Source organism: Pleuronectes platessa, chromosome 6, assembly GCF_947347685.1.
Source record: "Pleuronectes platessa chromosome 6, fPlePla1.1, whole genome shotgun sequence".
Classification (NCBI taxonomy): Eukaryota; Metazoa; Chordata; class Actinopteri; order Pleuronectiformes; family Pleuronectidae; genus Pleuronectes; species Pleuronectes platessa.
The window spans coordinates 26445096-26460885 of record NC_070631.1 but is presented as its reverse complement, the minus strand read 5'-3'; the positions used below and the strand labels follow the sequence as shown (position 1 = coordinate 26460885).

Genomic DNA, 15790 nt, shown 5'->3' with positions numbered 1-15790 from the left:
AGTAACATTATCTGTCCCCACAAATCATTTCATATTTATTTTTTGGAAAAAAAAATGTGTTGTTATTTTATGAAAAACATTGATTGTAAAAACTGTGCACAAAATAGAATCCTGTTGATCATTGGTAACTTTTACAGTTTCAGAAAGAAACGTGCACTCACTCTTTAAACGTCAGCATGTAGATGTAGGTAACACAACTTTTATGTCAGGGTAGTTCTAATCTATATGGAATCTATATATATCTATATTTCTGATGTTATCCAGCTCCCAAGAGAATGAACAATCACCACGTGGACAATTGTAATAATGTTGACTCCAGATGTTTCTTTCTCGACAGCATATGTGAACTATACATGCCACTCTTCAAACTGCTTCACTTTAAACTGTGTTTTTTCAACCCAACACTAATGGAACTGTCTCACAGAAGTGCCACCAAGCTACTTGCATGAGCAGAAATACCTTTGTGCATCAAAGCTACATGAATACATCTGGAGGAAAACATGGAACTGGAGCTGAAAGCTATAAACACACAGACCAACGTGTTTATTTTACACACACACTGTGAATTTAAAAAGATTCATATATTGCTTCAAAGGCAGCGACAGTGTTTTTAGTTCATGTACTAAATACTCACTTAACTTTTGTTAAAATAAATTATTATCGTAGACTTATTCTATGAGTGTTATTCTATGAATACGCAATTGAAATGTGGAAACTATACTTTCTCCCTTTCATGTTAATGTCTGTCAATGTTTACAACTGTATTAGCAAGATCAAGTGGAATTATGCATATGATCATAAAAAAGAAGCAGCCAGTGTGTGACTTGAGGGAACATCACTCAGGTTAACTTGTCTTCTGTCATCATCACTGTTATTTGATCATCTATTTGTTAAGTTTGTGTTTGTCCATCTCTAGTCCATCTGTCTCTCTAACAGAGCAGGGTAGTGCAAGCGCTTGCTCTGGGCTTTGCTCTTCAGACACTTACAGGCCTTTTCTGTCACTTTGTGTCTGATTCAATTCAGAGAGAAACAGAAACAACTAGTTATTTGGTTAAAACGCGCAGTTGTGTTTATAAACTGCAGCTTTGCACCACACTGCAGAATAGTTATTTTTTTAGTTTCTCAAGTTTTATTTTGTGTGCTCTCTATCAGTAGCCTGTGTACACAAAATCATAAGCATCAAGTAGCCAAGCCGTAAATATGAATAAACATATGAATAGTGTTTTATATTCATAGCCTGATATCTAACTACTGCCTGTTCTAAACCTGCCTGTTTGTAATGTTCTGTTGTTTCATCATGTGTTGATGCTCTGGAGCTAACTCAGAAATGTGAGTCCTCCTCAAACAGTTCTACAATATGTGTTATGGATGTTGTTTACAGAGCTTTTTATAACAGAGTGAAGTTAGAAAAAGGTGTTTTTATTCTACCTTGTTTATCTGCAATGAAGATTTAATATTAAATGTTTATCATAAAATGAAACAGAAATTTGCAACATTATGCCTTTACATTAAAGTCAGGCAGTGATTCTGTGAATGTTGCTGACATGATTGAGATCAGCCTCCACGAATGTTTGTGTCAGTCCAATATGATGAAAAAAACTATTTCATTATCAAAATGATGTGGCGGTGATTGTGACCCACAGTTTGACCCAGCTGCTGATCACTGCTGAAGTTTATCTGAGGACGTAGAAGAAGATATTCAACTTGCACCACAGACTGAAGTTACACTGCCTTCCCCACTAACTGCTACTTTGCTCTGCTCTCTTGTTAATTCAGACTTTAATAATATTAAAATTATTACATGTCCAAATGACACCAAATTACGCATTGCACTTTTGTGGGCAAAATCTAATACAAATGCCATGGATGAAGCAGATTGAATGAATGACTCCATACATCTTTCATTTACATATTGGTAGATAAATCAAACGATTGCGATTCATCTTAGTCTTCTGCACATCAAGTGATCCAAAGTTCTGACCCCAGGGCCCAGGCAAATCTGTGCACCATGAGGCGGAAACATTCAAACATACTGGTTTTAATGTTTTTTCCAGTCTTTTCTTTATTTTTCTTTGCAGTATAATTTGCAGAGTCCGTCCCTGGCTGTTCATAACACAGCCCTCGATCTTGGCAACGATCCCACACATGGCGATTTGACTGAGCAGCAGTGCACATACACACACACACGCAAACACACACACACACACACACACACACACACACACACACACACACACACACACACACACACACACACACACACACACACACACACACACACACACACACACACACACACACACACACACACACACACACACACACACACAGCACACACAGCACCCTGATTGGGAGTGGACTGCTCTCACCTTGTTTAGAAAACCCTTGAGCACACTGGCAGCTTTCACCGACAGAGACCTTGGGATACGAATGGGCTTCTCGAGAATAACTGTTGGCAAAAAGAGAAGAAGGACAGCAACAAAGAGAGAGAGAGAGAGAGAGAGAGAGAGAGAGAGAGAGAGAGAGAGAGAGAGAGAGAGAGAGAGAATGAAAAGGACAATCGTGAGTAGGGAGGGGGATGATTCTTTCAAACTGCCTGTGGATGTCTGCTGGGTGGGCGTCAAAGGAGGGAAGGCGACCCTATTTTGTTCTTTCACTCACTTTATACACACAGCCTTGAGACTCCCACAGCTCAACAATGTCATACTGTCGAGAACAAAAACAGTTTGAAAAATATTTTTCCTCAAAACCTAAATCCAAGGATGCAGCGCTGTTTAACACATTAGTGCTACGTGCTGAGGTGCCCGCGCTTTCTCTTCTCAACCTCAGTTCACAGTCAGGGGACCACTGTGTGTTCTTACACATGTGGTTACTCCACATTAAACTCCAACATCGCAGAGGGGCTGCTCTGCCAAAAAAAACCAGAACAGAAAATGTGTAGAACATGAGGTACAGTATGTTCTCTATAAACTCTAACCACCTCTGGCTTATTTTAGCAGCAACGATCATTTGCAAAGATATGCTATTTAATTGACTCACTTGGGATGAGAACCTAGAATTTTCCAATTTAGCTGGTGAAGCAAACCTTACATATACATCTTATATTCGGTAAATGAGAAGCAATTACACAAATGTGGAGGGTTTTGAGTTTCTCTGATGACAACCTCTGTACAAATAGGACCAACTCGACCAAATCATCACACTTCTCCCAGCTACCTATCAGGAGTGCTGAATAGACTCGTCTGTGACGGCCCCAGGGCCTGTGCTAGGCCTTGTGTATGGTGTGTTGTTCTTGTGTATGTGAGTACTGAGTTGTGTTGCAGGTGTCTGGTTTGGGTGGAGCTGGAGGCCATCAGTGAAGTGGAGGCAGCTGGTCACTGCCTCTCGGACAGAATCATCCTGGAATTCAGATGAGCTCCCTCCTCTGCACCACAATTACTTTTTTTGTATTATTAATCTATTATTCTTTTTTTGGGCATTTAGCTCCTGCCAGCCGCCTTTGAAGAATTTATATTAAAAAAGTAACTAACATTAAATAAATAAATCTATTTGTTTTAGTTATAGTTCTTTGCTTTAGTATACGCCATCACGTCTTCGATTTGCGCTCTGTCTGAAATCACTCACTAATCGCTATACAGTCCACTATATAGTTATTTCGCCATTTTGTAGTACTGTCCGAATGTTTAGGGACATTTTTAATACCCTATATAGTGCACTCATTGTTTCCCACGATGGATCATGAAAAGTATTTTACAACTGATGGTCACTAACTGAGCAATATGTGACATCATGCAATGTGCTCGCAGCGGAGAGAACAGAGGAGACAGGGCAGCTATAAGAACCCGACCTGTCATACAAATGCAAATGCACAATGCGTTTACAACAATAAGCATTATTAGACCATTTTTTTAGCCCATGTTTTGTCTCTCAGGCTACAGGATCAGACTTGTTGTCTTGTCTTCGTGCATATTCTACATGTTACTAGATTCTTGTTCTATAATCTTGTGCTGCTCATTTATTCCAGTAAGCCAAAGAAAAGAATCAAGTATAAAGACTATGTTGTATTATATTCTACAGATATGACCCATCTTCCTGCTGCTTCTTATTACCGGCATGAAGAAGACCTGTTGACTATGTCGAAAGCTCTGGGAAAAATAGGAAAAGGATTTGTGTATGTTTCCACTATATTGATTAAAAAGCCACCTTTAATGTGAATTCGAGCTTGTCACTGGCTTCACCACTAAATCAAATGTTTGCCCATCTCACTCCGTGTGTCTGTATAAAGCACTTGGAGTTGGCATGTGTATAAAGTGATACCCAAAGCAGGTCTTAGCGCAGGGTCTAGCTAGATGGCATATGGCTGGGGGGTTGGTTTCCGTTGGCAAGCAGGCATCCAGGAACCTGGTGCTCTGCCGGTGAGACTGTCAGGAGGACAGTGCTAGTGGCAGATGCTAGCCATAGTGCTGCACGATTCTCCTGACAGTCCCAGCAGAGACACCATGCGTCACAGGAGGCTACAGTAGCATCGAGGAATTTCTGTCATAGAGGACCTTGTGGGGTGCTGTGTGAGAGAGGGAGGGAGGAGGGGGTAAGGAGACCATATGGATTGAAGAAACACAAATGCAAATAGAAGCAGAGGTATTATAGATGTTCCTCTATAATGTGTGATCACAACCACAGTTTGTTGTCTTTGGTCCAATCCGCCCACGTTATGTTGCTTCAGCCGGTACGCTGAGTATCACTTAGAGGTGCCTTCTGATTGGGCTGAGCTCGGGTACCAATAAGCTTAAGATTTACCACTGAGGGCAATGCACGCCAGCCCATTGTAACGCATCACATTAATACAGGAGCAATCTTCTCAAATGATGGTTCTCCACAGATGCAGGATGAGTATTTAGGGAAGCAGACCTGCACACCTCCCACATCTCAACACTGGTTCATAGTAAGGTTTACATTTTTGCAGGATTATAGATTTCCTCATCATCAGAACATCTCTTTTTAGCTGAGGCTGTGAAATAATAAAATAGCCATTTTTAAAATGCCATTCAGAATCAAACCAGAATAATACATGATGTTTTAATGTTGATGTCGGCTTTTTATGTCCGCTTGGGTTTAGGTGGGATGGTTTCATTGCATTTTCTTTCCACTGAGGAAATAGTCCATATTCAAACCGTCGATAGTGCGGTTTATGGAAACCACCCAAAACCCTGACATAATAAAATGAATTGATGCATCACCACCTCTATTTTGAAACACATATGCTACATTCGATCTTCACTACAGTCTGTGCTTCATAGACTGGGAAGCAACACTCCCAAATGTAAGCATGAGTCCAGCCTCTGGTCATTTTCTCTTTTCTCATTTTGCCATGTGAGTCTTTGCCAGTAACCAGTGGTCTCTAGATGTCTACATCCGTCTCCTGATGCTATTAGAATCATAACATAAAACAGTGTCCTAGCAACAGGAACTGTGCTCATAAAACAGAACGTTTTGGGTTATATTTCCTGATAGTGTAACTCGAACACTTACTTTGCAGTTTGACTGATGGAAGACAGAGGCCTATGTTATCAGATGCCTCACTGTGGTTATCTGGCGCCATCCTGTTTCAGTGAAAATTCCATCAGCTGCCAGCTCATGGAGAAATGCTCAACTGTTCCACAAATGCACCCTAAATCTCAGCTGTGACAGAGGCTGTGATGTACTGCCACATTTTCCACCGCTCATCAAGGGCGCGGATACACTGCAGTACATCATGAAACGAATTCTAAAATATTAACCCATCCACACATACTCTCACCCAGCATAGTATGTGTGAATTGAATGTGTGATTCGAAAAATCGGATCGAGTAAACCCCCTGAATTGAGCACTAAAGCTTGTAGTGTGAACGTAGTCAAAGATCCATGTCCAGCACATACAACCATCACAATCCCATCATCACTTTAAGACTCGCCAGAACAGCATGCATTTCTGATGGGGTTCAAAGAGTTCAGTTAGCATGGGGGTAACAGAACATGTAATCTGTCAGCTGAATTAGAAGCACACAAATCACTCATATAGATAAGGTGGGAATGCATTTACGTATAAACACATACACAAACACACACAAACGATATTAAGTAGACTCAAATGGTCACAGACTAATACAAAACAGCAAACTAAAACTAATTAAGATTCAAGAGAAATAAAATTAGCCCCGTTTTCTGAGATTCTTTCATTTTAATGAAGCATACCATACACACACATCTAAGCCTGGATTTACACAGACATTAATCCTCTGCAACCTGGAGCTGATTGTTTTTCTATGACAGGGAGTCTGTTTTAGCCACTCTCAGAATATCAGTTATGCGTCACACAGGTTTAAATTAACATGTTTTTGTGTTAATGGCAGCAAACAGACATACCACATGCCATGTGCTTTCAAAATTCATATTTCCCACTGTTGCTCTACTCTCCCGATCTTTGCAAACATATAGAAAGGTAAATACAATAAAATCGTAATTCACGTCGGCAGCAACGACTCCCGTCTTCGTATGTCGGAGATCACTAAAGTTAATGTTGAGTCGGTGTGTGCTTTTGCTAAAACGATGTCGGACAAAGTAGTTTTCTCTGGCCCGCTCCCTAATACAACAGGTGATGACATGTTTAGCCGCATGTTGTCTTTTAACCGCTGGCTGTCGAAGTGGTGTCCTGTAAACGGTGTGGGCTTTATAGATAATTGGCTAACTTTTTTTAGAAAACCTGGTCTTGTTAGGAGAGACGGCGTTCATCCCACTTGGGATGGAGCAGCTCTCTTATCTAGGAATATTACTCAGTCTATTACATGACAACCCATAGTTGGGACCAGGAAGCAGAGCTGCAGTGCTAAACACTTCTCTGCGCTCCCTCTGGATCAGTCACACAACCCCATAGAGATTGTGTCTGTTCACCGTCCGATTAAATTATTGAAATTAAACAATAACAGAGCGAGAACTCCACACAAAAATTTAATACAAATTAAAACAACCTCTGAAACAACACAGGAAACTAAGACTTTTAAATGTGGTCTTTTAAACATTAGATCACTGTCAAAAAAGGCTCTTTTAGTTAATGAAATAGTCTCTGATTACAACATAGATTTATTGTCCCTCACTGAGACGTGGCTGCATCCTGATGAATTTGTCAGTCTAAATGAATCTACTCCCCCCAGTCATATCAATTCACAGGTTCCTAGAGAAATTGGGCGAGGAGGTGGAGTTGCTGCTATTTTTAACTCCAGTCTATCAATTAATCCTAAACCTAAACTCAGCTACAAATCATTTGAATGTCTGGTTCTTAGTCTTCCACGCCAATCCAGGAACCACCAACAGCCAATCATATTTGCCGTAGTTTACCGTGCTCCCAGGGCTTATACTGAATTTTTAAAGGAATTCCCTGAGTTTTTATCAAACTTAGTCCTAAAGACCGATAAAATTATTATTGTTGGTGACTTTAATATTCATGTTGATAATAATAAAGATTGCCTTAGCGTAGCATTTATTTCAATACTAGACTCTATTGGTTTCAGTCAGTGTGTGCACAAACCTACTTATTGTGGTAACCACACACTTGACCTTGTATTATCGTACGGTGTCGGAATTGAAAATGTAACAGTACTTCCGCGCAATCCAGTTCTATCAGACCATAATTTAATAACCTTTGATTTTTCAATAACTGAATATATGCCACTAATAAAAAATTCATTTTCTAGATGTCTACCTGATAGTGCTGTAGCTAAATTTAAGGAAATAATCCCAATTACATTTAAACCCGTATTAGCAGTAGATATAAACAACAAATTCTTTAAAAACCTGAGCTCCATTGAGATCGACCACCTCGTCGATAGCTCTGCAGACTCATTACGATTAACATTAGACTCAATAGCGCCTCTAAAAAAGAAAAATGTCAAACATGGTAAATTAGCTCCGTGGTATAATTCCCAGACAAATGAGTTAAAACAATTATCAAGAAAACTAGAAAGGAAGTGGCGCTCCAGCAACAATGTTGAAAATCTAATAGACTAGAAGAATAGTGTTAAAGAATATAAAAAGGCTCTCCACAAAGCAAGAGCCGCCTACTATTCAAAACTAATAGAAGAGAATAAAAACAACCCCAGGTTTCTCTTCAGCACTGTAGCCAGGCTGAAAGAGAGTCACACCTCCACCGAATCCAGTATTCCTCGATCCCTAAATAGCAATATCTTTATGACCTTTTTTAATGATAAAATTCAAACTATTAGAAATAAAATCAACCATCTCCTGCCCTCAATTGGCACTAATACCCTCCCAACAACAGAGATCTCAGAAACGGCTGAGAATCCTACCCATTACTTAGACAGCTTCTCTCTGATCACCCGTGATCAGTTTACCAAATTAATCTCAGGTTCTAAACCAACAACCTGTATCTTAGATCCCATTCCTACCAAATTACTTAAAGAAATTCTGCCCCTAATTGATAGTTCGTTACTTAACATTATCAATCTGTCATTATCATCAGGTTATGTACCACAGTCTTTTAAAATAGCTGTCATCAAACCCCTACTCAAAAAACTCACCCTAGACCCAGAGGTTTTAGCCAATTACAGACCAATATCTAATCTCCCCTTCATCTCTAAAATCTTAGAAAAAGTTGTTGCCAATCAGCTGTGTGAGTTTCTCCGGGAAAATAATATATATGAAGACTTTCAATCGGGGTTTAGAGCCAATCACAGTACAGAGATAGCCTTGGCAAAAGTCACTAATGACCTTTTAATAGCCTCAGATCAGGGACTTGTGTCTGTCCTCGTTCTGTTAGATCTCAGTGCAGCATTCGACACAATTGACCATCAAATTTTATTACAAAGACTCAAACAGTTAATTAACATTAATGGAACCGCCCTTAACTGGTTTAAATCGTATTTTTCTGATCGCTCCCAATTTGTGCAAATGAATGATGAGTCATCTGTGCGCACCAAAGTTAACCATGGTGTTCCACAGGGCTCTGTGCTCGGCCCAATTTTATTCTCATTATATATGCTTCCACTAGGAAACATTATCAGGACACACTCGGTAAATTTCCACTGCTATGCGGATGACACCCAGTTATATTTGTCAATAAAACCTGAACAAAGTAATCAATTAACTAAACTTCGAACATGTCTCAAGGACATAAAAACCTGGATGACCCGCAATTTTCTCTTATTAAACTCAGACAAAACAGAGGTTATAATACTTGGCCCCAAACACCTTAGAGATGCATTATCTAATGATATAGCTGCGCTAGACGACATTGCCCTTGCTTCCAATGAAACAGTCAGGAACTTGGGAGTGATCTTCGATCCTGATTTATCCTTTAATAGTCACTTAAAACAAATTTCTAGGACTGCTTTTTTCCACTTGCGTAATATTTCCAAAATCAGACATGTCCTTTCCCAAAAAGATGCAGAAAAACTAGTCCACGCCTTTGTTACATCGAGACTGGACTATTGTAATTCATTATTATCAGGCTCCAGCAGTAAGTCGTTAAAAGACTCTACAGCTTGTCCAAAATGCCGCAGCACGTGTCCTGACGAGAACAAAGAGAAGAGAGCACATTTCTCCTGTGTTAGCATCGCTACACTGGCTTCCAGTTAAATCTAGAATAGAATTTAAAATTCTCCTCCTCACCTTCAAGGCCCTTAATAATATGGCGCCTTTTTACCTTAAAGAGCTGTTAGTACCTTATAAACCCGCTAGAGCACTCCGCTCCCAGAATTCAAGCCTACTTGTCATCCCTAAATTCTCTAAAAGTAGAGTAGGAGCCAGAGCTTTCAGCCATCAAGCTCCTCTGCTGTGGAATAATCTACCACTTTCAGTTCCGGAGGCAGATACCATCTTTTCATTTAAGAGTAGACTCAAAACCTTCCTTTTTGATAAAGCTTATAGTTAGAGCTAATTAGTGCGCCAGAACGTTACTTGTTCTATTTTATGACACATGACACACGGAGCTTCTCTTTCCAGCTTCTCCTTCCTCTTCTCCATCCCTATCCCCCTTCCCCGGAATCCCTTTGCTTTATCACCCGCAGATCCAGGACCTCTGTGGCCGCACCATGGATTGCGGTTTGTGGATCGTGCACCGGGGGTCGCGGTGGTCAGGGGCGGCGCGTCCCATTGGGCAAGTCGGGCAGTTGCCCAGGGCCTCGGCCAGCAGGGGGCCTCGTCAAATTTCCGACTTTTTTTATTTTAATAATTCAAATAAATCTCTCCTCGTGTCCTCCTTCATTCACTGTGAACCCAAGAGCAGGACAGGCTTCATCGTACTTTCTTTACAACTTGGTTTTTGAACACCGTGTCTTGTTTGTACCTGACCGGCTGCTCCACAGGAACGAGCTGTGATCTCACTGTGTGTCGCTGAGAGAGTGAGCGGAGCTGGGGGCGGAGCCCCGGCGCCTGTGTGTGTTTGTGTGCTGGCTGGGGACACACACACAGGCGCCTGCACAACACCATACGGGCGCAGCGCCGCGGGTTGCCGACCCCTGGCTACGGCGAAAGAACGATTATTTTACAGTTCCACCATTAAAGAGATGCGGACGTCAAAAGTTTTGACTCAAAGCATTAGTTCCGCCTCACATTTACCCTCCCGGTCGCGCGTCCCACCCGTGGGCGCGCAACACAGTTTGAGAATCACTGCATTTGGGAGACCCAGAGGTGAACTGTCCCCCGCGCCCCCTCCCCCTCGCCCTTCTCACACAGCATCAAGCAGGAGCGCCTGCAGTTGCCAATTCCCCACACAGTGAAATTATAGTAAATAGTTTGATTAGAGCAGAGTTGGCAACCTGAGGCTCCGGAGCCGCATGCGGCTCTTCAGCCTCTCTGCAGTGGCTCCCTGTACAATGCTGTGCATGTTGCGTATATTTTTCGCGAACGGTGAACTTTACGAATCAGTTTTCATATGATGAACGTGAGTGAACGTCACGTTCAGGTACATTTTCCAAATCACCATCGTATCAGGCCGTCATGAAATACCAGGAGCGGGCGATGTGTGTGTGTGTGTGTGTGTGTGTGTGTGTGTGTGTGTGTGTGTGTGTGTGTGTGTGTGTGTGTGTGTGTGTGTGTGTGTGTGTGTGTTCGCGCTCCCAGATAGCGCACTGGTCCAGGGCTCCGCCCCCCGCCCCACTCACTCGCCCAGAGAGACACATTGAGATTAGAGGACATTAACGTGAAGCAGCCGCTCAGTGACTGACCGGCTGCTTCTTAACAGTGGAAACATTGAAAACACTGAGTTTCTGGTCTCAGCTGATCTGAGATCAGCGCCGCAGCTTCTTGATAAGAGAAGAAGCTGCAGGTGGTTTGTACCGAGCTTCAGTTCTGTGTCCACAACCCGGGCTGACCTGCTCTCACGTTTTGTTTTAATATTTCGTCAACTAAAATATGCGTCACATCCTATTACGTCCCTGCGCTCTTCCCTGCAGGTCGCTAATCTATAGGGCTTTCACTGCCAACGATGCAGGTTTACATGTATGTTTGATATGTGGCGAGGAATTAGCAAACAATAAGAAATATAATGTTTAAAGATATTTCCAGACAGAGCAAGCACACAGCATCTGCTGAAAAGTACCCAGCTGGAGATGAGAAAAAAAATCATATTTCTGTTTTTCATTTATTTCAAAGTAGGCCTACACATGTATTTTGTTCTCCAATTCATAAGAGTTTGTTGTTTTCTTTTTTTGTAACAGGTAAAAATAGCAGTTAAATGTCAACAGTTTTTTTATTGTCGTTCTATAATTTAAGAAATGCAACAAACTATTGTTTTTATATATATTGTATTTCTATATATATAACTTTATAACCGGTGTTATCAAATATGTTTTGTGGCTCCAGACTTACAGAATTTGGGGGAAGAGGGGGGAAAATGGCTCTTTCGATAGTAAAGGTTGACTACCCCTGGGTTAGTGTGACGCAAATACTAACTCACTCACATGTCTCCCTTTCTCTCACTCACTCACACACTCACTGAAACACTCACTCATTCTCTCACACACACACACACACACACACACACACACACACACACACACACTTACTCACTTATTGTCTTTATCTCTTTCTTTCTTTCTCTCTCTCACACACACACACACACACACACACAGTCAAAATAGATGTTAAGAACCAGTAGTTTTGCTTTAATCATTATGAAGTAAATTATTGTTGTTTCTATTCACAATAAATGTCAGTTTCACATAACATGGCTCATTAAGTGTGTATGTGGTTCGAGTGGATTGGTGCTTTGGTTGGTGGGATTGTTTTTTTTTTTTTGGGGGGGGGGCCTCAAAATTGTTCTTTGCCCAGGGCCTTCAATTAGCCAGAACCGCCCCTGGCGGTGGTGGATCCATTTTGGCGGATTCTGAGTCATGTGGGCTGATCGTGGTGCTGGTGGCGGACCCTGTGTCGCGTTGGCATTGGGCACGGGCGGTGGACCAGGACCGCGGTGGTGGCTTGTGATGGGTCCTGGTGGTCGGCGGTGGACGGTGACTGAGGACTGGAGTGGCGTCTGGTCTGGATGGTGGATCGTGGTCTAGATAGTTGCTGAGCATGGACTGTGCTTGCAGCGGGACTGCTTTGCATGTCATGTTGGGGTTGTCCTTCGGGATGTCTACCCTCATCAAATGCTGCTAGAGACTTTGATTATTGATGATGTTCTCCTGCACGTGGCATCTATTGCACTTCTGTCCGTCCTGGGAGAGGGATCCCTCACATGTGGCTCTCTGAGGTTTCTACATATTTTTACCCTGTTAAAAGGGTTTTTAGTAGTTTTTCCTTACTCTTGCTGAGGGTTAAGGACAGAGGATGCCACACCCTGTTAAAGCCCTATGAGATGAGTAATTTGTGAATATGGGCTATACAAATAAAATTTGATTGATTGATTGATTGATTGATAGAATGTTGTTAGAAGCATGGTACATTCTTGCTGATGAGACAGGGACAGCACTTTGGTCAACAAAGTTGTTTTAAATGTGCTATATAAATACAAATTGACATTGACAGTAATGGATAATGGAGGGATAATGAAAAATACACTTTTCTTAATAAAAAATAACTTTTTTAAGTAACAAACTTTTTTAAAAACAGGAATCCCTACCTACTCAGAGAACTGAACACTTCCAATATTCACGTGATACAATATTTGCTCTCCCTCATTTATATATTTGCTCCTTTCTTATTCTTAGGATGTACTTCCTGCCTGTGATGGTCAGCTTCTACACTCCCATCAAGTCCATCCTCACCTCCTCCATCACCGTGTGGCACGCTGCTGCTACCGTCAAGAACCGTGTCAGACTGCAGCAAATTCATTTGATCCACCAAGAAGGTCATCGGCTGCAACCTGCCTCCCCTTCAGAACCTGTTTGCCTCCAGGACTCTGAGGCGAGCAGGTAAGATTGTGGCCGTCCCCTCCCACCCTGCCCTGTACAGAAACTTTTATAGCCACTTCCTTCTGGCAGGGGGCTGGGAGCCATTAGGACCAAAACCTCATGCCACAAAAACAGCTTTAACCAACTGCCACTGGCCTCATCTTCAAAGCTCGGGATCCCAATCACTGCACTGCATAAATAACACATTCTCTAGTGCATTTAAATTGTTTGGAATTTTCTTTAACATTTGTATGTGTATGCTTGCAGCAAACATACCACATCAATTTCCTTTATTTACGGCAATGTCAGATGGTCAGTCCACCAATGTGCTCAACCGTATTAAAGATAAAAATAGACATCAATTAGATCAATAGTGTAATGGACAACATTCTCTCTATTGTTGCCTGTTTGCATTCATCTCATAAAGTACTGCCCTCTTCCAGTCACAGTAGGATTATCTCTGGAGGCTAGGTTGATAAACAGTGGATATTTTCGTCTGCGTGACTGTGTCCTATTGATGAAGGTTGGGGTTCGTCAATGAGCAGTTACTGGGCTGTTTGCGAATTGCAGATAATCTTGGGATCTTTGATGAGTGACTTGCTGTAGCAAGCCACAGAAAAGTGCTTAAACAGTCCTGAGATCAGTTATGATATTCCACAAAAATAATTATACACATACAAACTGTACATGCACATTAGGCAATTATGTATTACTTATTATCTTTTCTTCCACAATAGAAAGTAAACAAGCAAATTGGACTTTGATTTATCATCTCAAATAAGTATAACTTAGTGTGTACTTATAGCCCTTATAGCCCTTAATTATGGCACTAAGTTCTCAATATGCAAATTCTGCATCTGCGGATAAATAACAGAAATGTTAAGTTGACGTGCATCTGTCTCTCTAACTGAGCTGGGCAATGCATCTCTTTGCCACTTACAGGACTGTTCTGTCATTTCATGCCTAACCAAAGTCAGTGGGAAATACAACTACTTATAACCAGTGCTAAATGTTAATACACAGAAATGTTTAAAAACTTAAGCCAAGAAAAGATAACTGTGTTGTGCATGAACATGTATTCATATGCACTTGCATGAAATAAAATGTTGATTTTCACATCATGTGGCCATTGCTCATCTTGCAGCTGTATAGGTTTCATTTTCTTATTTTGAGATGCAGTCACAGCCTATAGGTTCATGTTTACAAATGTCGACATTTATGGATTGATTGCCACATAGAATTCTGATTAATTCTAATGATCCTCTAGCGCCAGCAAGTTAATGTTTTCAGTACAGAGTTCTAAGTCTTTAATTGGTATGTTGCCAGGAAACCACATTCCCATCTACAGACAAAATCTGCCTCAGCTTTACTATTTAGAACGATTTAGCAAATGTTAGCATGCTAACACACTAAAAGGAATGGTGAACACAGTAAACATGAGACTGAACCTGCTTAACATCAGCATGTGTACATTTGTGTTGCTCCATCAGTCGATTTATCACAATAGTGTTGAAAAGCAAGGCTGCTATGACAGTCAATATAGAATGTAGGTTATGATGGTTCCTTCAGCATCACCATTGTACATTTCCTTGTATTTTGTAGACTAACAGCCAGAGTTCCATGAACAGTGGTGAGGATATTTGTGGTCTCCAGATGATTAAAGCTTCTGAAAATCATTTTTCTATCTAACTTGACCTTACCTCTAGAGGACTCTCAGAGATAATTGAAATTTCCCATATCCACCAAGCAGATGCTAACTCTATCCTGAAGAACCAATGTTGCCAGTTGTGTCAGCCTCAGCCATCATTTTTGAAAATATGTTTTTGCTAGAGTTGCTTTCAAAAGACAGAACGATGCAGAATAACTTAAATAAAATCAGATTTATCAAAGACAGAAACTCTCTTCACTAAAACTTTAAAATCTTTTAGCAAAGATGAATTCTTCCCCAGTTTCTCCCTGCACAGTGGTGCCATGAAAGCTCATCTTGCTCTGTGTAGCTCAGAGGGAAGCTAAAAGGAAAATGCTCTGCCTCACCTTGAAAGAGGTACTCCTCTGTGTTCATGTCAGGATTGTCGGTGATGATGTCAAACGGGGACCTGCCAGCCATCATCTCAAACATCAGCACGCCCAGAGCCCACCAGTCCACACTATAGCCTGGGACAAGATATTCATTCAGATAAACATGTATGTGTTGCATGAAAAGACATTCGGCAGGATGCTGCTTTCCATATTTCTTTGATCATATTAGTATAAATCACAAACTGAGATTTCTTTAGTCTCTGTTGGAGACCTTCTCCATGCATGTGTGCTCAATGCATCTTGGGATACCAGAGCAGTAATCAACATTTCAGTCCATCTTTCATTGAGTATTGGTGGCCATAAATATACTTGTTGGCAGCAGTAAACCG

At 41.2% G+C, this 15790-nt stretch overlaps 1 protein-coding gene across 1 annotated transcript in view; it reads right to left on the bottom strand.

Moving 5' to 3' along the window:
• Positions 1–15790, bottom strand: part of prkcz (protein kinase C, zeta) — a 124416-nt gene that overhangs the window by 20754 nt on the left and 87872 nt on the right. Inside the window, exons 14-15 of the mRNA XM_053424252.1 lie at positions 15417–15536; positions 2370–2449 (exon numbers count right to left, since the gene is read on the bottom strand). Coding sequence (XP_053280227.1) covers positions 2370–2449; positions 15417–15536 — 200 coding nt within the window. The remainder of the gene's footprint in view (positions 1–2369; positions 2450–15416; positions 15537–15790) is intronic.